A 26073-nucleotide genomic window follows, 5' to 3' on the forward strand; every position below is an offset into this window, starting at 1 on the left:
TAAAGGTCAGAAGTTCAGTATTTTCATCTAAGGGTCAGAAAGTGATTACCAGAATGTCAATCGCTGACTCCTCAACCTCCTTGAAGCATTCTGGGAGTTTTAGTGCATTTTTTTTTTAATGCTAGGCCTTGCTTAGCATAAGCACTCTCTCACATTTTTCTCTTGCTATTTGCAACCGTGATATATCTTGCTAACTGATCTTTTTAGATGTGGGGCCTCCTTCATTCACAGGGAAGGTGAGTGTGTTTATTAATCTCTTGGTGATCAAACTAGTTAAAGTTGATAGGACATTATTTCATTTCTCGAGTTACCCATCTATACCAGTGGGGGGGCCAACCTTTTTGGCCATAAAAGTAGTTTTGCAGCAAGCAGGTTGGAGCCAGAAGTGCACAAAGTGCTATAGGATGTCATTGATGTTGTTAATTTTATAAAAACAAGACCTTTTAAATAGTAGAATCTTTACAATACTTTGTAATGAGATGGGGAGTGACCATGAAAATCTTTTGTACCACACAGAGGTTCATTGGTTATCTCATGGCAAAGTGCTTAAAAGGGTTGTTGAACCTGAAGATGAGTTGCACATTTTTCTTTTACAAAAAGACAAGTGTTCCAAATTTGCTGACCTTTTCTGTGATGACAAGTGGCTGTCAGTAGTATGCTACCTAGCAGACATTTTGAAAAAATAAACACACAATCTGTCCCTTCAGGGTAAAGGTGATGTTTTAACAATGAGTGAGAAAGTAACTGCTTTTCAGAAGAAACTCGTGTTACAGAGAGAGCATTTTGCAAACGGATGTTTGGAAATGTTTCCATCGTTACGTGACTTTCTTGCCGAAAACGATGTAAGCATGTCACCTATAAAAACTCTCATATCTGCACACTTAAACTTGGCAACAGAATTTTCTAACCTGTTTAAAAATCTTCCAAACGAAGCGTTTCAGTGGGTTTTGAACCCATTTGTTAAAAATATAAAAATGCAACACCTTCCAATTTTAGTTTGCAAGAACAACTGATTGACATCAGGGAAGATGGAAATTTACTAGCCGAATTTCAACAAAAACCTTTGCATAATTGGTGGATGGGATTGAAAAATGAGTATAATGATTTAGTAAGCACAGCCAGCGATGCACTTCTTCTTCCCTTTGGATCAACGTATCTTTGTGAGGTAGCTTTTTCAGCTATGACAGCCATTAAAACCAAGTATCGAAATAAACTGAATTTAGAACCAGACCTTCAAATCGTTTAACACTTTGTGATGCAGCCAAGATATTCAAAAATAATGAAGCATATTCAATCACATTGCTCTCACTAAAAATATTATTAATAATAATATTTTTGTGAGAGCAAAAAGGGTTTTGTACCATTAATAAAAAAAATTAAAAAATACTTTAAAAATATTGTATATTTCATCTTTCTCATCCTTTTCTAATTTCTATTTTTGTGTATGTTTTATAATGTACATAATATACTAGTACAGTAGTGCATGTATATAATTTATAAATAAATATACATATATTGGGGTGCTTGCTCAAATTTTTTACTGATAGGGGTGCACAATCAAAGTTTGGAGACCACTGCTTTAGATGGTGAGTGATTTGCTTCAACTGGAATCTTTGCTGTCCTCTGTGCTTCTGTCACCACTCTACTTGCACCAGTCTCTCTCATCTATAGGTATTTGTTATATTTGTGAGCCTGTTTGTGGTTCTCTCTCTACCAGATCATAGAACTCTTAACTTTATCCTAGTGAAGACTGTACTTCAACTTGCTTGCCTCCTTTTTTTAATGATGTCCTTTTGAGTTCTTGGACAGTCTCTACAGATTCCCTGGTTTCTGGACCAGCTGCCCCCCCATGTTTAATTCCTCAAGTTCTCTGTGTAGTCTGTTTAACTTTTAGGCATCTCTGTAGAAGGCAGGGTAGCATCTCTGCCAGTGCTTGGGGTCTGCTTCCTCTAGCTTTGTTGTCTCCTTTTTTTCAGAAAGTCTTTTAGATAGTGGGGGCCCAGGTTACTACAGGTCAGTGGGTGCTAGATATTGTGGTGCCTGGCTCCCCCTTCTTCCACATAATCTGTACTGATCTAGAACTCCTGAGATTGGTGGGGGGGGGGAGAATAGGACGCACACATTGTCCTCCAGTGCATAGGACAAAGAAGGGTGGGGAAAGTGCATACTGTATCTTTACTGTTATGGCAGAAAGAGTGCATGTAGCTTGGGTGCACCTGCTGTGTTACTTGTATACCCATCTTGAGCTCCTGTTGCTGGTAAGTATATTTTCTTTGTGAGGTCTCTGTACATTCCTTGTTTTACCCCATCCCCTTTTTTTGGAGCCCATATATTTTGGGGTTCTGTGGTTGTGGGGGGTGGGGGAGACAACACAGCTTTGAGATGTACATACTACCTTTTTTTGCCTTCCATGCAGAGTATGAGGAAGCAAAATGTGCATTTATGCCTTGTGGATAGTACTAAGGTAAAAAAATGTTATGGTGATATGTATGCACCTCATGCACATCTTGCATTGGAATGGGATATGGGCAGCATGTCTCTGAGAATTTGTACTGTGGTAAATAAATAACTTTTCTTTAAACTGTACTTGGCTTTGCTCACATTTTAAAATTGAATATGGCAACACTTAAGTAGCAAATATGTTTGGCAGTAATGTAACTAGTTGGGAATGGGGGTAAGGGGGGCATGAGTTCCAAGTGCCACCTTAAAGGGGGTGCTGGAATTCATAGTTTCATAGTTGGTAGCGTTGGAAGGGACCTGAGCAGATCATCAAGTCTGACCCCCTGCCATGGCAGGAAAGAGTTCTGGGGTCAAACAACCCTGGTGAGGTGTTATGCCTCCCTCCCCTCCCCAAGCGTCTTTACTGCATCTGGGGTAGCCCTTTCCCCCTCTGGCCACAGGAGCCCAGCTGGAGAAGCCTTTTGCTGCCTGGTTATAGGAGCTGTGTGCTGGGACACAAGGGATCAGCTCTGTACTGCCCATCTCTAGATACAGAGTTGAAGGCCTGCACTGACTTGACCATAGGAGATTGGTGCAGGGACATTGCAGGAATGGCTGGGAAATCTTTGGATCCCTGGGGAAGTAAGACCCTTCTGTGGTGGCTTGGGGATGCTCCAGCTGTATCCTGCCACCCAGCTTCTACATCTGGGTGGCATGGGGTTTTTCCCAGCTGGGGTCCTGTGGTTGGAGGGGTGGGGGCTCAAGACTGCTCCAGCACTTGCCTTCTCCTTCCTCCCCACAGAAGATTTGCCCAGGGTGTCAACATTTTTAGGTGCACCTCTCTTTGGTATGTGTTGTAAACTTTCCATTCTAGTTTTAATACTGTATGTGTTCATAATTACATACAGAACTGTAGAATGTGCTTATTTTGTTTAAATCCTTGATTTAATAAATACCAGATCTTATCAGAAGTTTTTTTTATATATAGACGGAATACAAATGGTGTTGGAAAACTTTTTTTTTAAACAGTTGGAAAGTTATGTGGAATGGTTCTGAAACTTGGCCAATAAACTTTGTTCATCTAAACAATTTCCTTTCCTCCAGTCAAGAAAAGTTCTTGTTTCTAGTGATCTTAAAGTTAAGTGCACGTTTTGCTTATGCCAGCCATAGGAAAGCTCAGATTTGCAATACTTTCTGTGAAGAAACTTTTGAAGCTTGTGTGTGGAACTAAAAACTTTAATTGAGCGTGTAACTGGATTTAGCCATTATGTAAGAGTTCTTATGAAGTAGAGCAAGAGCTGTTTGGTCTTTTTCTGTAGTCTTGAGGTTGTTCAGAGCCAAGTCCTTCAAGAAAACGTCTACTTCATAAGAACCCAAATTGGAAGAATCGTTATTGTAATTGGAAAAAGCAGTTGAGTGCTTTCACCATTTTACTCTACATATATTGCTCATCTTTATTGTTCAGGTCCCTGACAGACATTACACTTGAGATGCAATTAACTGGTTAAATTACATTTTAGGTAGTGACCTGGCCATGCATTTGGCCAGGTTAAGGCATATATATTTTTGTGTAATAAATTTTGGGCTGGTTCCTACAATGCCTTCTATTTGAATATCTGGCCAGTGCCCAGTATCTGAAGCACATGGGAATCTTCAAGCTTCTCTATGCATCTTGGAGAACAAATTACTATTTGAATATATGTGGCTGTCTACTAGAAATCAGTAAGAAGTTGCAAGTTTTTGTACTTTGGATCAAAAGAAAATGGTGGCTTTAGGGCTAATTGCATGCTGATTAAATACTTAAGGTCTCTAACAATGATTTGCATTCTTTAATGTTGTTCTAACAAGGTGTAGTTCCAAAAGAATCCTGGGACTCACCTAGACAATGGCCTGTAGAATACTGAGGTGGGAAGAAAATTAGTTAACAGGATGTCCTCTCTCAAGTATCAGTTAACATAAAGCCTGAATCTTTAAAGGTTAATTCTGGTATTTTAAATATTTGGATCACCTCCTGCCATTATTTCTTTAACGTTTGAATTTGAGGAACTTTATAACATCAGCAAACTTTTTTTTTTCTTTCGTTAGACTTTTGAAGAAGCTAATCTTTGTCAAACGTTAAACAAGAACATTGCCAAAGCTGGGTACTCAAAACTTACTCCAGTGCAGAAGTACAGTATTCCTATTATACTTGCAGGGCGAGATTTAATGGCATGTGCCCAGACAGGATCAGGAAAAACTGTAAGTTGTTCATAATTGTTTGTGCATGCACAACCTGGTTTTTGTGACGTGAGAGGCTCATCAGCACCTCCAGCTAGACAGCAAGAAGTATTCCTTTGGTTTAAAAGGCATAACATTCATTCAGTTGTATGAACAATAATATCCAGACTCTTAGCTGAAGTAAAACTGGATAGTTTTATAGTAAATAGTTCTACATTGTTTACACAACAAAATTTGGATGTTTGTGACATGCTTTGGTACAGCTATAGTTCACAGTGATTTAATGATATCTAAAGTGATATATGTGTTCAGAGTTAAACATATGGTTAAATATTTTTAATATTTGAATTATCTTACTGATCAAATATTTTCAGACAGTAACAATTTTGTCTTTAGTGGGCTTCATTAACTGTCAGAGAAACTGTAGAATTCTAGTCAGTTTTACAGTGTTTTTTGTTTGTTTTTTCATTTGAAGTGCTGAGATTCCTGTTTTCTTATTAGGAAAGTGTCCAAAGTGTTCTAGAAATCAAATTTATTATACCAACTCAAAAGATATCAGATTTACCTTGCCTGCCTAGAAATCTAATGCATTACCCTAACAAACCTGTATCAATTACACAGACACTATTGAGGGTAATTTTTTTGTCTCCTTCCTTAAAAATAACGTGTTCAGCATTTTATTACTATATTTTGTTCTTTGTCTTTTGTTTTTTGTTTTGATGTAGCAGCATTTGTTCTGGGACTTGTAATGATCTCAGGAACCTGAAATGCATCTATGTATTTTGCATGGCTAGATTCTTAACTCCTGTAAAAGTGAGGGTACTTGAAGTAAGTAGATATAGCCATAACAAACAGCTGTACAACAGTGCTAAGAAGCTCTAGGTGATTGGAGAAGTAGTGCCATCCTTTTACTAAAAAAGAAAAAAACTGCAGTGAGCAGCTTTAGAAGATCAATTCTATGAACACCTAGGTCTGGCTTCTGCTGTAATATGAAATTCTATCTTGCTCATGTTTGCCAAAAAAGGCTTGTATTGCTAAGATGCCAGTGCTTTGCCTGGAGTCATATCAACAGAACTTAGAATGTTTTTGGCTTGTGTATTTCTTTGCATAAAATGTAATCCAATATTTTAGCAAATAACTTACAAGATATAATTTTGTTTTGTGCCTCTCAAGTGTCACTTTATATACGCTAATTTGTTCTACATCTTGTTAAATTACTGTTGCTTCTGAATTTTTTCTAAACATGATAGGTTTTCTTTGCTTTCATTTGGAGATTGATGATGATTTTCTTCAATAACATAATTTTCTTTGCTTTCACAATTAGCTCACACTGTTTAAACTAATATTTTGAAACTGTTGTTGAAGTGTTTATATTTGTTTTTCCAGGCAGCTTTTCTCTTGCCAATTTTGGCACACATGATGAACGATGGAATAACTGCCAGTCGCTTTAAAGAGCAACAAGAACCAGAATGTATTATTGTAGCTCCAACTAGAGAACTGATAAATCAGATCTTTCTGGAAGCAAGAAAGTTTGCATATGGGTAAGATTTAAGCAATACCAGAATACATTGAAACAATAGGAGACTTAATTTACTTAGTGAAAAAGCCAGTAATTGCTACAGCTAAGGAATTGACCTCAAAACAAAACTTCTTATCAAGTTGAAATTACTGTACATGGAGTTTTGCAAACAACTTCAGGGTTGTTCAGCCTCATGAGGCCTGTGAGAAGTTAATGTGGGCTTCTGCCTGATGGCTGCTCTGCCCCTGGCTTTTACAGTAGTGTCAGTTGTTAGGTCCTTCATGCTCCCCTTCCCTTCTCCAGCTTCTGGTTTCTGTCCTGTTCCTGGGGTGGAGTGGAAGGTGGTGTAGTGGAAGAGGGCCAGGCTACCCAGGCTGCATGTTGGACAAGGAACCCGGCACCTCCCTGACCACATGTGTGGCTGGAAGCAGATTGGGGTGCTGTATGCATGGCAGGAGAAGTGGGAAGCTGGGCTGCTTGTGCTGCAAGGCAAACTGTCTTGTGCAGCTTGTATAGCTGTGGGGGAAGAGGGGGACACAAGGGAGACAGGCTGGGCTGTGTGTGATAGGGCAGGGTGGGATATAGGGGGGAACTGGACTGTGCATGATAAAGGAGGGGGCTTGGAGGGGGGATCTGGGCTGTGCACAGCAAAAGGGGTGTGGGGGGGAACAGGACTGGCCTGTGCATGGGTATGCAGCCCCCAGGTCTGTGGTCTTCACTGTGTAACTCCTGACTTCTGAAGTTGAACAACTCTGCCATAGGTCGTAAGGATGCTGTTTAACTAATACTTTAATCAATAAAGTTTAACGTACAGCTAGAGAGAAAGCTGTCATGGTGACTTTGACAGAGCCTTACTAATATGTGGAGAGCCTTTTAAGTGAGTTGAATTTCTTTATCTGTTTGACTAAAATAAAGTAACTGTGAAAAAGTACGCTGGAGTCTTAATTTTTTTGCCTTTCATCTTTATAAAATAAATGATGTCCTGTGCTTCTAGTTTCAAAATCAAATCTTACAGAAGTCTGAGCGGTGTTCTTTGTGCATGACAGTATTGAGATACCATGCTCTTTTCACCACTGCTCTTAGTGTTGTCCCAAAGGTCAAACTTATTGTCTCAAGGGATACAACTTTAAAATTGCATACTGAGGCCTCATGTTAGATGTCTGGTGGTCTAGTAAAGGGGTACTGTGTTCTTTGGTAATTGGAAAAAGGTCTCCTGCATATCCATTAACTTTTTTAATATTTTAACTTTTAAAAAATTTAATGAGCTCTTCAGCCTTATTTATTGCATGCATCTTCACTGTGTAAAGCAAAAACTACCTCTGTCTCTTTAAGAGTATATTTTGTGTAAAACTGCATGATCAGATTCCTGCTGTTTGGAAGAGGTGCACACTGATTTCTATTTCTTTCTTAAAGGACAGTCTTAAAGTGGAGCATTTGGAAGTGCCTCTTTAAGGTTTAATTGTCCCTCGTGTGCATTTATTTGCAGTAGTTTTAATTACATGATTCTGTACTGCTTTTTTAATAGGGAGAAGCAATTAGCTTTGAGGTCTGGGAACAAGCAAGGCAGAGTGGCATCTTGGGGGTCCTGCTACATACATGTTCAAATGTTATAGCTGGTTTCTATCCAGCTTTAATGCTTAAAAACCCATGACAACTCAGTTTGATAGCTGGTTGGCTCTTTTTATAGCTAGATAGTCATTTTTATCATGTGATAATTACTTTGCCCATGTAGCTGGTCTAAATTTATTGCTCAATAAACCAGTGAATTACACGGTATATGTAACATGTAGCAGGGACCTTAAGGCATAAGCTTTCATGGGCCACAGCCTCCTTCTTCAGATGCTATGAAATGGCTTGCACAGATCAGGGGTCTAAAATAGGAAGAAAGTCCTTTAAATGCAGTGGATACCCAAGGGCTGGCAGAGGCAGTTTCATGTGATAAATGGAAAACCAGTAGTTTCAAGAGTTTTGCATTGTTTTTTAAAAAAATAAACGTGGTAAAAAGCTGCATTTGTTAGTTACACTTATGTTACCTGAGCACTTAATATTATGATATACTTAGTGTGCAACTACGACTAATTAGCTAGCCTACCTTTGGCAGACAAGGTTATTTGGGTAAATCTGATATCTTTTATTAGACTAACTAACTAAAATAATTGGGGGGGAAAAACCTTCTTTGCAGGCTTTTGGGTACCAACGCCCTTCTTCAGGCAGTGGGGGTGTCTGCAGTTGTCTTGTTCTCCTCTGAATGGGATAGAAGCCATACTATTTTAGCTAATGAAAGATACCAGATTTACCAAAGAACCTTATCTGCCTATGTACTTAGAACCAGCACAGCTAGAACCAACACCCGTAGTCTACCTGTGCTATGGGTGGTGGTTTTCATTCTGAGAGTGCCATCTCTGTTTAAAGCTTTCAGTATTAGTTTCTGCCATTGATATAAGGTGTACTGCAGCAGTGGAGGGGAGTAGACGTCAGCAATTTTATGATATAGTTCAGCTTTAACTGTGGAATAGTGCAGTAATTTCCAGTGTGCTTTCTTTTAAACCATTGTGTAAGGATTTTTGTGCATCTTTAAATTGCAATTTCTTTTGACTTAGAACTTGTATAAGGCCAGTTGTGATCTATGGAGGTACGCAGACGGTTCATTCAATTCGGCAGATAATGCAAGGCTGTAATATACTGTGTGCCACTCCAGGCAGACTTATGGATATGATAAATAAAGAAAAGGTAAGATCTTAAAGCTAGTGTTTCTGTATTGTAGAACTTCCTTGCTTTGTTTTGAAAACTGCAGTCTTGTTATGAATCAGTTGTAGTCAGGTAAACTTTCAATGAAACAAAGCCTTTTACTTTTGCAAGTTAATTTGAGCTGATGTTTTTACTTCCAAAAGAAGGCACTGTCCAGTCTGATGGTCAAATTCATTTGACCCAACTAGCTACCGTCCCTCAAATTTTTATATATATATTCTTAAATACATTTCTGATATACTTGCGACTTTAAACTTACGGGGTTACAAAAGCAGACACTTAAATGTGATGAAACTTTGGCCTGGAGAAACTTGAGTTTTTTACCAGTGTAATGAAGGCAGAATGACAGCCCATGGTTGGCTGCCTAGGAAGGAGAGGATTATAGGAGCTGAAAGGTGATGAACTTGTTTTTATGTTGGCTTAGTTTACATTCTGTTCTTAAGTTTAGAAAGTTAGTTTTGATGGTGACCTTTATCTCAAATATCCTCGATAACCTTTCCTCAGAGCATATCAGAAAATCTCAAACTCACTTCAGTCTTTACAGTAACAAATTATTTTAATATTTAGATACATGTTCAAAACCCTTATAGATGCACATAATTTTGGTTCATCCTGGGAAAACTTAGATTGACTTCAGCATCTGGAAGAACGTTTATATGTGCCACAAGCACCTCTTTATCTGTGGAACTCATTAATACTAATGAATTCATGCTTGAAAAAGCTTGTATCCATTATCACTTGTGTAAGTGCATGACTTCAAATAGTAGCATTTTATTTGTATTTGTGCTTTTGTATTTGACTGAAGAATGCATATCCTGTGGAGTGATGCTCAAGTAATGACTTAAGCATCTGGACGGATGAAAATAATTCTGCCCTTGTAGAATTTTACTTTCTTGTTGTTTCATTTGAAAAAAATGGTTTTCATACTGTTGAGACCTTCTGTCTTTAACCTCTTTATTAATTGTTAGCGTTTACATTTGTCCTTTAGTGCCAATTGCTTTTTCAGGGGGTGGGGTTTGTGGTTTTGTTTGTTTGTTTTACTCCATTGCTTCTTGTATACTGCAGCATGTAATCAAGGAACAAAGAGGCATGTTTTCAGGAAGCTATTAAAAATATCAAACTTGGGCACATCTGCTCTTGTTGTAACTATCGTATTAGAGCAGAGGTGTCACTTTTATCTGGCCCTATAGGCCAGAATTTATCTTGCCTACAGAGCCAGAAATCTAGTGGCAGGATAAAAGGCTCTGGGAGATTTGGCATTTGCACCATAGCAAATTTCCAGTCCTGCGTGCCAGATGAAATGGCTTCAGTCTGTGACTCGCATCCTGTATTAGATGAAGTATGGTAGATCCTAACTAAACAACTCCTGAAGTGAATCAGGAGGCAACTTAGCGACTCTTTTTGTTCCCAGCTATTGCAGATAAGTTAAGATGTTTTAAGTAATTAACTGGTTGGGAATTGAAGAGCTCTGTGGAGAGAGAAAAACATTTTAAGTGCAACTGACTGGTTTACAGCAGAAAGGAAATACCCTTACCATTTTCACAGATAAAACAAAGTTATAGGATTCAAGAGGGTTTTTTTTTAATGTTCTGTGTTTTTTAATAAACATTTTCTAAAGGTTGGCTTGCGTAAAGTGAAATATTTGGTGTTGGATGAAGCTGACCGTATGCTTGATATGGGATTTGGTCCAGAGATGAAGAAGTTAGTTTCTTATCCCAGCATGCCTCCAAAAGACAAGCGTCAAACACTGATGTTTAGTGCCACCTTCCCAGAAGAAATTCAGAGGTGGGTAAATAGTTTTCATGGAGTTGAAAACCCATTTGCAGGGAGTCAGTCTCTGGCTTTTAAATCTCTGCTTATACTTACTTTATCTGATCATTCAAATAATTGAAGTTCATTCTTAATGGTCAGAGTCATATTTGCTAAACTTGTCTGGGTATTGAGCTTGCTTTTTGTCAAGAGCTTAAGTTGAACTAATTTTTGTCTGTTTGGTGCTTGTTAAATTACTTCCTCTGCAGCATAAATTAATGTTTCTTTGGTAAATAAGTACAAGTGGTGCTGTCTTATGGTGACAGCAGTCCACAACTGTATGTGCTGCAGCATTTAGGACTTGACAATTTCAGAATTCAAATTCTGAATCTTGCCATCTGTAAATAATTTATATATACCTCTTCAAGTATGTTGAAAGCTAGTAGTTGTATAGCAAACTGCCAACTTCTCTCTTAATATAAACAAATGTATCGGTTGCTTTATAAACTGAGCAAACCCTGTGCTAGAAAATGGGTGCAGAATTCCTCTTAATATTAATGGAGAAAAGCTATGCCTACATTTTAGGAAGTAATTTGGCCTGAAAGGTGTAAAATGTAAATGTTGATTTTTGTTTATTATTTTAAAAACATGTTGTGCTACTGAAAAAACTTGTCATTCTAATGACAAGTAGTTAAACTATCAGTTATTTTTGTTTTTAAGGTTGGCTGGAGAGTTTTTGAAAACTGAATACTTATTTGTTGTTGTTGGACAAGTTGGTGGAGCCTGCAGTGATGTCCAGCAGAGTATTCTTCAGGTTGACCAATACTCTAAGAGAGAAAAGTTGATCGACATTTTGCTAAGCATAGGTAACTTTCTTTATTGCATTTTTTTTCCTCCCTAATTGGAGAGAAAGATAGTCAAGAGCAGAATGAAAATTTTAGATCCTGATCGTGCTGAGTTAGTATTGATTTCAGTTAATTTCAAGTGCTAGGCAAACTTTCCTGGCTATTATTATTTCTAGGAAAATTTTGTTTTTGAGTGCTTCCTAGACCAATCTTGTCAATATTGGCTACTGCTTAGATGAGTTTCCCAGACTATGGGCTCTTTCAAGAATGACCTTTAAAATCAGTTATAGGCTGTGGTTTGGTAGCCTGGATATATTGCTTTCTGTATGAACTTAAGTGTTTCTTTGCCTATTTAGAAGTAAACTACTTTACTTGCTCTTTCATTTGAAATGTGCTGTCTTTTACCCACCAGTTGTTGTCCACCTTTAATTTGTGTTGAAGTTTTGTGGATTTTGAAATGTGAGCTATTGATACTAAACTTTGAGTACATGCATTACAAAATATACAACCTTTGGTCTATTTTAGAGGAATATCTGAATTGTACTTCTGGTTGGCTAATGGATGTTGTTGCTGTTTTGTGTGTGTGTGTGTGTGTGTGTTAGTGCTAGGGTAGACAGAAGCAGCGTTTGACAGTAACCACTTTCACAGAATAATTGTGTTCCTCCTTTTTGTGTCTCTTACTAGTTTGAGATGCCCTGTTTAGATAGAACTGGGTGTCGAGACTTAGTTTGAAAATCTTACTTTCAATGACAAAACTAAGGCAAATTAGTTTTAATAAGTCTTAATTATTTTGTGCCCGCCTAGCGACAGTGATACATGCTTGTGAACTAAAAACTCAGTTGTTCTAGCTCTGCTCTATTTGGATTATTGATGTGGCTGATCAGCCACTTACAGATGTTGCTGCTGTGTTCAGAATAATTGTTCATGGATTTTGAGAGAGTTTTAATATGATCGCCATTTTATACAGTTTTCGTATTAGGGCAGATGGAATTTTAATGACCCATACTAACTTTTTTAAAAACTCTGGCCTTAAAAGATTTAAAGGCTCTGTCTCCATTTTTAAATTACCAGGTAATCATGTTTTTGCTTTGGGAGCTTTAATAGTGTAGGATTTGCTCCTCCTTAAAAGCTGATTTTGTTTTTGTTTCTTTCCCACAGCTTTATCTGAGGTGTTTCTTAATGAATACTGTAGTGTTGCACGTTGCCCCATCTGTTTTTTTTTTTGTAATTTTAAAGTTAATGTTTCCAAGTGATTTGGGGAGCTTTGTAGTTAATGGTATGGCCAATAGTGTTTCTGTGTCCATTTTTTTGAAGAATTGCCACAAATTGGAACTCTACCTGGGGACACTTTATTTCTGTGTTCTTTGGAATTGGAAGTCAGCTGGGAAATAACTGATTAGTGAGCAGGGGGGAAAGCTGCTTTTAGAAAAATGGCAAAGTGTGTCACTTTTTTTTAAATCCATTGATAGGTAGAACTATCTGAAAAAAGAACATCCATATTCAGGCCATACTTGTTTGTATTCAGTGCTTTGAGACTGTAGTAAATTTGTAATTTCTCATTTATCAAGGACTGTATTTGATCTGTCACAGGTAAGGAGCGAACTATGGTATTTGTAGAAACGAAGAAAAAAGCAGATTTCATCGCAACCTTTCTTTGTCAAGAAAAAATAGCAACCACCAGTATTCATGGGTGAGCACTTTACTGCATTAACTCATTTCACTTATTTGAAATAAAGCAATAATTACCATTTTTATTTTAGACTCATTTAAGACTGGATCCAGTAATGGTTTTGCTTACATTTGGGATCTGTATTGTTTCCATGCTAACTTATGTACAATAAGTTGAGAGAGAGAAACCTGTTACCAGTCCTTAATGGCTTATATCTAAATTTCAGTAAGACAAACATGTTAATTTAACAGTTCCTGGAAGGGCACGTACAGGAACTGGTCTTCTTTGAACACTGCACTACTGGGATGCTTTCCTGAGATGGATTTCTCATTTTTCATGCATTGCCTTAGTTGAGGACATTTTCGTTTACATCTAGCCCCTATGTTGTAACTACTTTAATGTAAAGTAACATACTACAAAGCCATATTTATGTATGTAGAAGCTATACTGTGAAGTGTTTCTCTATATGCATTCTATACTGTTGGTGCACTTGTCTTAGGTACTTGCTCAGAGACCTCCTTATCTCAGTAACACATGTGCATTACTTTTTCCTCCCCTTTCACACTGAGGACTTAAAGGGAAGTGTGAGCTTCCTAGTTCTGTCAAGATAAAGCTTTTGTTTGATCAACCTTTTGTTCACATCTGCGCTCACACAAGGTTTTGACCTCTGCCACGTGTTTCTGCCTCTCCCCCTTCTAATTGGACTAGATTGCTGTCTTCTCTTTCAGTGTGGTTTTTCCCTCCTATCATTTGGTTTTAAATTGTGCTTCTCTTGAAAAGGGGACATGCATGTGGCAAATTAGTAGCATGTAAGTCCTTTACTTCCAGACAGGGAAAGTAACATGTAAATGTGATCAGGCTGTAGTCTGTCGTCTTAGATTTAAGACAACCTTCTGTAACTTCTGAATTTAGTGGCGTTCCATTAAAAAAAAAAACAAGCAACCCACCCTCTATTACAGTGTACAAAAAAAGACTAGAAAAAACATATATGTATAACCTCAGTGTCACATTGGTACCTGGTAGTGCCCCACTTGAGGATCACCGCTTTAGAAGGATGGTATCATGAATCCTGTCAAAATGAGGTCTGGAAACCTCAGATCCTTGTTTCAGGATACATAGATGCACAGAGACCAAAGGTCAGATTTTATCGCACTTTAAAGGTATCTAATGGTACTTACGAGTTAGTGTGAGGTCTATAAATTGCATTTTTTTAATACAAAACAAAAGTCCTTCTAGGAGTGAGGGCTTTGTGCAAAACAGCATGTACACAATTTACAATAAAACCACAATTTTCCCTAGTTTGGGGGAAAAGTTGTTTTCTGCATATTGCCTAAAAAAGGAGGAGGGTGGAAAGGAAAATGAAAGTCAGGGGATAGCTACATAAAATGAGGAGAGGGGAGGCTTTTCCTGCAGGATGAAAATGCCTTTGCAGGGCAGCTGGGTCCCTGCCATAGAAAGGGTCTAGTTGTCTCGTGTTATATGGTAAAGCTTGGTAGCAGGACCCTAGTTGTAGAGTCCCTTCTGGAAGAGCCTCCTGGAATGGGGGGCCTCCCACCTGTCCCAGAGAGCAGGGGAGAAAGGACTGGTTCCTCATCCCTTCCCTATTCTCGCCTAATTCCTGCCTCGCTCTTACTTTTCAATTAGGGCTGTAGCTTGTTACCCAAAAAGAGGTGGACACCTTCCCTATGTCTTAGAGAGCCAGTTCCTGTCCCCAGCTGCTTCCAGGTCTAGCTCCACTTAATATCTGGAAACAGAGGTTCAGCAGGGCAGTTTGACCTGGGATCAGGCATAGTATGGCACCCCTGAAAGGATCTCATAATTAGTACCAGCTTTTTTCCTCTTGAACTCATTGGATTTCTCTTGATTTTGAAGTGAGTTGTGATACTCTATTCCTTTGCCTGTGGACATCAGGGTCATCCATCATACATGCCTTTTATTTTTCTGTCCTCTTGGGATGGGGTCCACTGCCAAAAATGCCAGTGTGGCCTTTTTTTACTTTGAGCCCACCTAATGGTGGGGGAGGCAAATCTAGGGAGGGATCCCATTGTTTGCGGACAAGGTTGTCCACCTCATGGATTGCTCTTCCACATCCTTTAGGTTTTATGCCTGTAGAGCAGGCTCTGTCTTTGCAAGTGACTGACTTGGCATCCCGGGTGAATTACCAGGAGTTGGTGTTGTGGAGGACCTCTGTTCAAATTCTTCTATATCTGCAATACCCTGGGCAGGGAAGGCATACGTCTCAAACAGCTTCTTGGTTCAGTATTAAGTTTTAATTTGTTACTGTGAATGAGACTTTTTTCCCTCATGCATTGTTGCAGTCTGGCAGGAAATTCATCCATTTTGCTTTTTCTTCTGATTACTCCTCTCCATGTTACTCTCCTACTCCTTTAGTTATGGGTGGCTTCCTGCTGCAAGTAAAAGTTAGTGGACAATAGTGACAATTGCTAGAGTTAATCTTCATGGTCATTTCTTTCTTTCTACTCACACTGACTCTTGCCTCCATTTCTTGTTTGAGTAAGGAATGGAGACTTTAACCCTGCTCCTGACCTACCATATATACAATATGACAGTTTAGTTTTGGAAGATGAAGAATTTAGAGAGCCCGGACCTGATTTTGTCTCTAGGAACTGCAGGAGAGCGTTTGGTCAGAAAGTGGCTGTTATGAAATTTGGGGTAGATAAAATTAAACTTTCCCTTCCTACCTCCCCTTTCAGAGGCTTATGAAAAAGATCTAAGGAAATGCTCTTCCCTGTGATGTAGTGAAATAGCAGGTGGATGATTTGTATAAATGTTGCTTGATTACCTATTTGTAGCCTGGCTTTTTTTGGTCATTGCATGGCATTAATCCAACATAATAACGCAAAGGCCAACTTGAAACTGCTTAATGACACATGCATCATTTATTCCTTAAAGCACTAAATTCATTTACAGTCATCAAAATATTGTTTCTTCTCATCATTCCTTTCCTACTTGTTTACTTAATGACTCATTCTGGATCTTGGGAAGAGGCAGGTATGCTCCTTGTTTTCATTAAGCATTTATTGTAACCACCAACCCCTGAATCCAAAATGATCAACAGGCTACTTCTTGCTCATGACATCACTATTTTTAGTAAGGCAGTTAACTCTTACTACATCCCCTTGTCTCAGGGGAAAACTTGATACACACTTGGTTACAAAAGGAACCTAAGCAAAGCAGAAACATTGGTAAATTTATTCGTTTGACCAGACTAATGCACCGGTCTGATCTCCTCTTTGGTGGAACTGAGGCACGTCCAGACCTAGTGTGGTAAACAGGTGGAATGATTCCTACGGAGAAGACCACTAGATATCTCCATCCAATATGAATATGGGGTATTTGCCCTAGCCTGGACAGTTTAGATCCCTGGATCTGGGATCCAAACTTCCTGTTGTAGGGAAAGAGCAGGTACATGTCTTGGAAGCATGCCTGCTGTGTTAGTTCTGTCTCTGGTCCTTTGTCTGTTTGGTTTTCTCACAAAATTCCTGTGGGTTGGCAAGTTTTTAGAATCAAGTACTTAGTAGGGCTGTATGGAGTTGGTGACTTATAAGTAACTCAGCTGCATTTCACTTATGCTTCAGTGGCACTGAATGGTAGATCAAGAGTGCTTTATAGAGATCTTCATTCTTCCAGAGCAAATTCTTCAGAGTCTGCATGTTTTGCTTCTCCATTGCTATGGGGAAAACATAGACTACTGGTGACATGCTAAAAGTCATACTGGGCTGCAAACTGCTTAAACACTGCTCCAGAAAATTGTGTACCATTATTGGTTCTTAAAACTGAAGGTATGCCATGACGTGCATATATATACTTTTCAATGCCATTTATAACTCTGTTGTGATGCTGTGTAATTGTACCATCTCCAAGTAATTGGAATAATAATAGCAACAAAGTAAACAGAACCCTTCCAGGTGAACAAATAAGCTCCCAACATGTGCCACAGATGAGCATTTGTGGCTTCACACAGGCTGGTTGGTAGTGTTCAGCGTATACCTTACAACTGGCCACCCAGTTCTATATGTCATTACAAGTGGAAGGCCAGCAAACTGTGGTGAGCCCTGGCTTAACATTTTGTAATGACTTGGTGAGCATCTTGATTTTTCTCTAGGATTTCCTGGCGCAGTGTTGAAGGTAACAATACTCTGTTGTGGAAAATGAGTGACTAAGTCTCTGACAACATGGAGATTGAGTCTTTGTTGGTAGTTTGCCAGCTCACAGTCCTTGAGTCTTACTTGAAGCCATCCTTCCAAGCAGTACTTCTTTGTCTTTTGGTGAGAGGAATCGGCTTCTTCAGCTTCCTGAATTTTTGTTTGCAGTGAAGCAGATATGGGTATTCCATTCACAATATGGTCCCCATTTGACACAAAAGCAATAGAGGCCCAGTGGCCTGCTTCCTGACATTGTTGTAACACTCCTCCAAGCCTGTATGATGAAGCATCTGCTGCAATATGAGTTTTTCATGTTGGCTTATATTAGGCCGGTATCAGGTGGGAACTAAGTATAGATTTGATCTTGTTGAAGGCTGACTGTTGTAAGAGTCCCCAGAGCTATGTGTTCTAGTCTCTTAAAGGCTTTGGTACTGTTGCTTATTTTGGCACAATACAACCCAAGTATGTAGCCATGTCTATAAATCTGCATAATTCTTAGACATCCTTGGATTCTGAGAACCTCTTGATGGCTGCAACTTTTGATGGATCTGGTTGGATTCTTTGTATTGTAATCCAATATCCCACAAACACGAGCTACAACATAGCAAAGGTACAGTTTTCATTCAATGTAGCTTGAGCTGCTCGGAGTTTTCTGAGTGTTGCATCCCCTCTTGCATCCTTTTGTGCCTTCGTGGTCCCAGAAAACACAGTATCACTGGCATAGCAAAGGACACCTTTAGGCCATCCAGTATCTATGACATCCAAAACTGAAAGAATTCAGGAGCTGATGAGATTCTGAACTGGTAGCATCCAAATGGAGTAGTGAAAGTTGTTGGATTGGATGATTCACCAGCTAGAGCAGGGGTGGGCAAAACGCAGCCCGCGGGCCAGATGCGGCCCACCAGGTCATTCTGTCTGGCCTGCGGGGCCCCTAAAACATTTAGAAAAGTAATATTTATCTGCCCCCAGCTGCCTGTCATGCAGCCTTCGATGGCTTGCCAAAACTCAATAAGCAGCCTTTTGCCCAAAATAACTGCCTGCCCCGAGCTAGCGGAATCTGCCAGAACTTTGCCTGAGCATCCAATTTAGTGAAAGCTGTGGTTTCTGCAAGTTGAGCCAAATTGTGTTCCATAGATGGAAGAATGTCTGTCTCTGCACATGTATTTGTTCTGCTGTGTGAGGTCAACACGCATCATAACTTTACCACTGGGTTTTGGCATGATCACCATCCCAGAACACCAAGGAAGAGGTTCTTCAGTCTTTGTAATTACTCCCATTTCTTCCGTGTGTGTTAGCTCTTAAACTTCGTCCATTTGTAGGAAAGTTGCCTGTATTGGAGTAGTTAATACATATATGGAATGGCATCACCTTATGAACGGCACGTGCCCCCGGCGGCTGAGGGGGCACAGTGGCAGCAGGACCATGGCGGTGGTAAGCATGGAGCTCCCACAGGCGCTGCCAGCACTGTCATCAGGGGGATGCTGACCAGGGATTGGTGGCCACCCACAGGCACCATTGGCAGTGTCCAGCGGCGATCATGAGTGCCCGCAGATGCTGGTGTCAGTGGCGAGTGGCAGCTGCCTACAGATGCCGCCACCACCACTGTCAGCGGTGCCTTTTTGTAGGGCGTGCATGTGCACTCCCTGTGTATTGTCTATGAATCAGCTTTTAGGTGTATTTGATATTTACTTGACACTTTTCCAAGACTAGAAGAGACAGATAGATATTTGGTTCTTTAGTACTGCTTTAAGGATTTCTGGTCTGCTATTTTATCTAGTTAATGGACAGGTTGCAGTGCCTGTATGGCCAGTAAGCCCAGTAAAGGCACAGCAAGATTACCAATCACATGGACTTCTTGCTCATCTCTACTTCCATGTCATATATGCATTAAACGATCCCAGTATTTTGAGGGTAGTGTTGCCTGGTCTCTGTAGCTGTTGGGTAGGGGTATGGAGAGTCCCATCCCTATGTGGGCTGTAGTAAGAATCAGGGGTAGCTGAGACTGCTCTTGTATCTATTTTAAATGGCATTGGTTGTCAGTTGAGCTCAGTGTCTGTCATTCAGATTCCTAAATCTGATAAAGACCCTGTAACTTCATCTAAAAGTACTACGAAGTACTCTGGATCCTGTTCTGTGACTTCACAGGCTCCAGCAGTGGAGCAAGAAACTATAAAGACTAGCAACTTTTTCTTTTTACGTTGCCAACATGTACTGGCACCAGCAGCCTGTCCTGGGGGCCTTCCAGGGCTGCAGCTGCAGCAATCCTACCAGGCAGAGCCTGGCCAGCAGCTGCAGCACAGTTCTGGGTGGCTTGGCTCCACTTTCCAGCAGTGCATGCTGCCCAAACTTACACAGCTCCATTTTTTCCCCCTGCAGTTTTTTTGACCCCTGGATATACGTGGGTAAAAAAAAAAAAAAAGAAAATAGAGTAGCGCATGATTGGGCAGCATGCCCTTGCAAGGCAGAGAACACCAGACTGCAGTATGTGGTGCCGCAAATGTGTTTACGGTGCCACATACCGCTTGACTGTGCTTGCCTGGACGAGCCCCATGTGGTGTTCTGGATCTTAGAGAGAGGCAGGGAGACTCCTGGTTTGCATTAAGCCTTTATTGTAACCACCGACTCCTGAATCCAAAATGGTCAATCAGTTTACTTCCTGTCAGTGACATCACTTCAGTAAGGGAGCTGGTCCTTACTACTATGATGACCTCCCGCTTCTTCCCTTCCCCCTCCCAATTTACATCAAATACATTGTGTGAGTGTTGCCATGGTCATGCTAGTTTTTAAACTCTGCACATGTCTGGTGTATAAAAATGAATGCATTTCCCAGAATAGGTGTAAGAAGCACACCAATGATACCTGTTTTACAGATCCAAATGGCAAAATTTTAATAATGTGGGTATTCTATACTAAAAATTGGAGTTGCTCTTTTATTTTTCTGTATGTAACCTGTTGCTTTTTAGTTGCTTCATCTTGGTCTATAATATTTTTTTTTCTTGCTTCTTAAAAGAGAAATCTGTTCTATTCCTGTTTGATTTGCTTTCTTTTCTAGAGATCGGGAGCAGAGGGAACGAGAAGAAGCTCTTCGGGATTTTCGTTCTGGAAAATGCCCCGTTCTCGTTGCTACATCAGTAGCAGCCAGAGGCTTGGATATTGAAAATGTTCAACATGTTGTTAATTTTGATCTTCCATCTACCATTGATGAATATGTTCACCGGATTGGACGAACTGGCCGTTGTGGGAATATAGGCAAAGCCATTTCCTTTTTTGATTTAAAAACAGATAGCCACCTGGCAGAACCTTTGCTTAAAGTGCTTTCAGATGTATGTCCTACTCAGTTTTTAAGTAGAGATATTAACTTGTTTTTATATTCTTAACGCAAGTAGGCAACCTGGTCATGACTTCAGTCTGTAACTTTTGTTCTGTAGGCTCAACAAGAGGTTCCAGTATGGCTGGAAGAAATTGCTTTTAGTGCTCCTGGAGCTAACTTTTCCATTCCAAGAGGAAGTATTTTTGCATCTGTTGATACTCGAAAGGTGAGTTTGGAGGAGAAATTGAAGTGCTGGCTTTTATAAGCTTGATTCTTGTCTGTATAAAACTGTCTCCAGTGCTGTACTCCTAGTGGGACAGTCCAGGTGAAATTTTTCTGGAAAGGTTGTTGGCAAAATACGAAGAGCTTAGGGGTAAGAAAAAGCATGGGAAGAAAGCTGTTTCATAGCTTCCCCTCTCCTATTTGCCTGGGATAGGGTTTGTAAGTGGTGCCTGGTTCAAAAGCTTAGTGATATAGTTCAGGAGCTGTTTTGCAGGCTTGTTTGAAGGAGCAAGCTGATTGTGACTGATTTTTGCATTACAAAAAGGGCAACATAAGGGTAAATAGGGCAAATATAATGTCCATCTTTCAAAAAGAAAAGGAGGAGGATCTAACTAACAGACCAGTCAGTTTGTACTTGATACCTGGAAGGATCATGGAGCAGGTCCTCAAGGAATCTGTTTTGAAGCACAGAGGAGAACAAGGTGATCAGGAACAGCCAGCATGGGTCCACCAAGAGCAAGTCATGTCTGACCAACCTGATTTTCTTCTGTGATAGAGACGGTCTTTCTTTGTGGGTCTGGGGAAAAGGGTAGATGTGATGTACCTTGTCATCAGATGGCATCAAAAGCCTTGATGGTGAAGCTAAGAAAATGCAGATTAGATGAAATTACTGTAAGGTGGATGTGTAACTGGTTGAATTGTGTCCAACGAGTAGTCATTAATAGCTTGATGTCTAGTTGGGAGGAGGTTAAGTGGGATCTGTCTGCAGGACAGAGGTCCGTCCTGGGTCCAGTATTGTTTAACATCTTCATTTAATGATGTGGATGATGGATTATCTTTTTAAATACCTGAAAGTAGTTTACAGAGAGTATAGAGAGAGGCTTTTTCCCTGGCTATAGTGAACAAGCCTTAAGTTTCAGCAGGGGAAATTTAGGTTGAAGATCAGGAGGGTGACAGAGTGGTCAGGCATTGGAACTGACTACCCAAGACACTGAAATCTCCAAGTTCTCCTGGGATCTATACTTCTCAGGGTCTCTAAATTCCTTTTTAGGGGTCTTAATTGGCTATTAATAGTTTAGTGTTTCCATATAGCTTTGTGAATACTTCTACTAGCTGAATATTTATGCCTACACCCTTTAATCCTATGCAAAATGGCTTCCAGTATTTGCAAGTAGGCAGCCACTGCCCAAGTGCCTGTGACTGAGGTCAGTCCCTAAAAGTGAATCAACTAACACAATTTCTACTGATGTACAACTTTTGATGGTTTTTAAAATGGATCAGGTTTTACATAAAAATGTAACTACAGTTTGATATCTACCTTTTGTTTTTTAGACTTACCAAGGCAAAGACGGTATGAATGCAGGAGGACTTAACCAGTCATATGCTACAAGTTCAGCTGATGAGTCATGGGATTGAAAGGAAAAAGTGCCAAGTTTCAGATCTTGATTTTGTTCAAGAAGTTTTGTTTCTTAAAGACTTATAAAGCATAATCTGTTGCCTTTACTAAGTTCCTTGCTACTCAGTTCTGTAAAATTCTTTTAAACATTTAAGAATCAGTTGTTGATGTTAACTATTTGATGCTGTTTTCATGAAAATAGTTTTCATGAAACCACTAATACATTGTGGTACTGGGGATTTGAGGTAACATCCACTTTTGGAATAGTTCTGTGAAAAGGCCATTTTTAGCAAGAGTTTTCTTACATACATGTGAAGTCTTGGGAAAATAATAAACAATGAAGAGCGTTGACTTATTTGCAGTGAGCATTCTTTATAAAATGTGTGAAACTCCTACTCCTTTTTAATTTTCAGTTTTTGTTTGCTTGTTGGTTTAATTTAAAACCTGCAGATTCATCTAACTTACCATTTCAAGGTTAGTGTCCTTACTGGAAAATTGCACAACAGTTGTGAACAATTGGTTTTGAGAATGAAGACTATTACACAAACCTCCTTGGTTATCTGCAATGACATTTTCAGGTTTTAAGCTGTAGCATTAAAGGTTAGTTGTGAAACAAAGCTTGTACCAGTTGAGTTGTTTAATAAACTGTTGTAAATGAGTCTTTACAAGTCGTCAGTAAAAACTGAAGGATCGTATCTTGCATTGGTAGTTATTTTTATATTAACTACATGATGTAGGCTTTTCATTCCGCATTCATATATATGAAATATAAATTAGTAACATGCAATGAAGTCTGTGAATCTTTCTAGACTATCAAAACCTTTGCATAAGTTGCAGCATTTCTTTTTAAAACGTTTTCAGTAGCTAAAGCTCACTTAAATTATAGGCAGACAGCAGTGTGGCATTGAACCTTCTAGCCTAATTCTAATGTAAAAGTCTCGTCTGTCTTTGCACTCTGATTGGCTGATGGAAATGGCAGGCATCTCTTAATGCTTTGACTATTTGAAAACAAAACATTGAGAACATGCTTACTAAGTTTACCTCTCTTTTAGGTGTCTTTGAGATCAACCTATATGTCTGGAAATGTTTCCTTGGGAATCTAGTATCTCTTACAAAGCAAGTGTTATGATGACCACTGCCATTTCTGACATCTATGAGGGTGACTAAAAATTCCATTGAGGTCTTTGTGTGACTACTTGGCTATTTTCTTTGTCACCTGATTAAATGATTAATCCTCATGCCACATGCCAGACTTCATCTTTCTCCAATGCAGGGGTGTCTAAATTGAATGGTATTTACTGAGCCTAAGTAGAAACGTTATGGACATGATAAAATTTCTCTAGGAAAGGAAACGATCACTTCTAGACAGATTACACAATTCAAAGAAGTTATGCAAGAAAGTTTACTTCTCTAGATCCTTTATTGAAGACTCTTAATAAAGAAATAGACTAACTTCAGTTTTGGAGAGAGAGCTCTGGTTCTAAACCTTCCTTTCATATCAGTGTTTTAAAATTTGAAGCAGTTTTGGCTGGTATTTGAGGCTTTTTCTACCCTTCCTTCAGGGCCGTACCTTCATAGTGGTTGTGGACCATGCCAGTAACTGCATGCATAATGCCTAACTGTTTCTTCTGTGCAATTAAGCATAGAGTTGTAGACTTGGAATACCCAAGATCTCATCATCCTATAGCTCTCCATCTCATGGGGCTTCAGAGCACCTGAGCAGAGACCCACTGTGGGAACCCAAAAATAGACTTGTCCAACTCTGACTCTAACTTAAATAGGATGTTGAGGGGTTTGAAAAGCTTTAGAGAAGAAAGACAAGGAAGACTAAAAGATGAAACATCATGCCTTCTTGTAAGGGAGTCAGATTATTTAGCCTAGCAAAGAGCAAGTTCAGGGAAGTTTTAATTGGTGTCAGAAGAACAAACATTTGCTAAGAGGCTCCTTCAATCTAGTAGACAAAAAAATAACAAAATTTAATGGCTGGAAGTTTTAAGTTAGAGAAATTCAGTTTTGAAATAAATGCAAATTTAACAGTAAATTAGCTAGCTATTGAATCAACTTAGCAGGAGTAGGGGTGTTGTCTTCATTACAGATTTTTAAGATTGGATATTTTTGCAGGTGAAATAAGAATGAATTTGAATAAGTCTCTATCTCCTGTGTTACGTGAGTGCTCACAATGGTTCCTTCTTGGGCTCCAATATAGAAATTATCAAAAACTGATGTGCACAAAAAGGCAAACTTTTTTTGGAGTCTTAACCTGTTGATACTTATGAAGTGGGTGGAGTTTCCAGTTACCAGTTTAGAAGAGGCAAGCATTTAGAAACTAAAGGGGGATTAAACTAAAGACCATGGGAATTCTTGCACAACTATCATGGCTGCCTTAAACTTTTGTTTTTTGGCATTCCATCGCTGTTTAAACGTTAGCTGTAGCTTAGTATTTTCTCTAGCATGTATGCATGCTAAGCTTTTCACTGTATTTTTTTTCATGTTCAAGAAGCTTCACAAGCGCATCTTACTGGGTGACAAAATTCTGGGTTCAGATGTTTACAAAATGTTTATACACCATACCCTAACAAAAGCAATATTCAAGGTTATGTAGCCTGAGTTCCTTCCTCATTGCTGTCCTAAACCGGCACATGCCTTGAAAGAAATACCTGATCAGAAATGTTAATCTAAGATGACAGTGCTCCTTCTTTAAAAAATTAAAACCGTACCAGCTGAAGGCCCTATGATAAGTATTAAGAATATCTATTACTTTGATTAAAATAGAAACCTCCATAAAATAAATAATTGGTCAGATTGTAGAGGAAAATAATTGTGTTAAAACACTCATCTGTTTAGTACTGTGGAGGGAATAGTATGCACAAACTTTTTAGTACAATGCTGCTTTTAACAAATTGAGTATACTGCTGGTGGTTTGTGTTTTTTCTCTTTTGGTAGATTTTTACCACATTTTACCTTCCAATACTGACTTCTTGCTTTTGTACAGAACGCGGCCTCACAGCTTGCATGGTCACTTTTTGGTAGTTGCTAAATTACTCATAAAGGGACAAACTACCATATTGCTATAACATGCCACGTACATACTTGGTCCGTCCCCACTTCATGTTGCCTTTCAAATAACTTTGTAGTAACTGAGTGGCTGCAGCTAGGGAAGTTGAGCCTGCTGTCAGCCCCATGGACTAACTGTGTGTGCCATGGCTGGAACCACAGGCCAGATCTAATCCTGAGACTGTGGCCATGTGCCAGATTTGGGGCTGTGAACTGGATCCACATGCTGGCCCAATCTGGCATGTACGGTCACATCATCTAGCCAAGAGGTCCCCACAGGTCTGCAGATTTGGTAGTGGGGGGGCAGTGGTTGCAAAAAAACTGCCACTGCTCTCCTGTTACCAAATTTCCAGACCAGCGGGGAATCCAAATGGGCTGAATTTGAGGACCATTGCTGAAACTATACTTATCACACTTTCTTGCATGTAGTGTATGCTCCAAATGCCACCACCTGCTTTTTGCAGGCTGTATGCAAGAAAACGTGGTAGTAGCTGCTGTCACTTTTGGATGAGCAGCATATTAAAGCTACCTAGTCTTTGAATAAAGTCCTATTTTGCATGCATGTTAAGGCTTCCTCCACCTTTTCCTGGAAGTGGGTTAGTGTTTTGAACAAAGGGGAAAAGTGACCTTACTTTTTCTGGTTAAATAGTTCAAGGATAACAAGGGTTATCTTCAGGATAATGGTATTTCTGTTTTGGAAGGAACTTTCCCTGATACTTGTTTCATTTGTCCTGCTAAT

General features: G+C 39.4%; 1 protein-coding gene across 8 annotated transcripts in view; it reads left to right on the forward strand.

Annotated features, from left to right (window-relative positions):
- DDX4 (DEAD-box helicase 4) overlaps positions 1-22645 on the forward strand; it is an 88484-nt gene extending 65839 nt beyond the window's left edge. For all 8 annotated transcript variants that reach the window (XM_019532078.1, XM_019532081.1, XM_019532077.1 and 5 more), the window contains 9 exons: positions 4525-4677; positions 6043-6197; positions 8776-8905; positions 10542-10708; positions 11393-11538; positions 13108-13207; positions 20405-20675; positions 20781-20888; positions 22217-22645. In XM_019532078.1, the coding sequence (XP_019387623.1) occupies positions 4525-4677; positions 6043-6197; positions 8776-8905; positions 10542-10708; positions 11393-11538; positions 13108-13207; positions 20405-20675; positions 20781-20888; positions 22217-22300 (1314 nt within the window). In that variant the 3' untranslated portion in view covers positions 22301-22645. The remainder of the gene's footprint in view (positions 1-4524; positions 4678-6042; positions 6198-8775; positions 8906-10541; positions 10709-11392; positions 11539-13107; positions 13208-20404; positions 20676-20780; positions 20889-22216) is intronic.
- Positions 22646-26073: the final 3428 nt, after the last annotated feature.

Source organism: Crocodylus porosus, unplaced genomic scaffold, assembly GCF_001723895.1.
Source record: "Crocodylus porosus isolate Cpor-Errol unplaced genomic scaffold, CroPor_comp1, whole genome shotgun sequence".
In the NCBI taxonomy this organism is placed as follows: Eukaryota; Metazoa; Chordata; order Crocodylia; family Crocodylidae; genus Crocodylus; species Crocodylus porosus.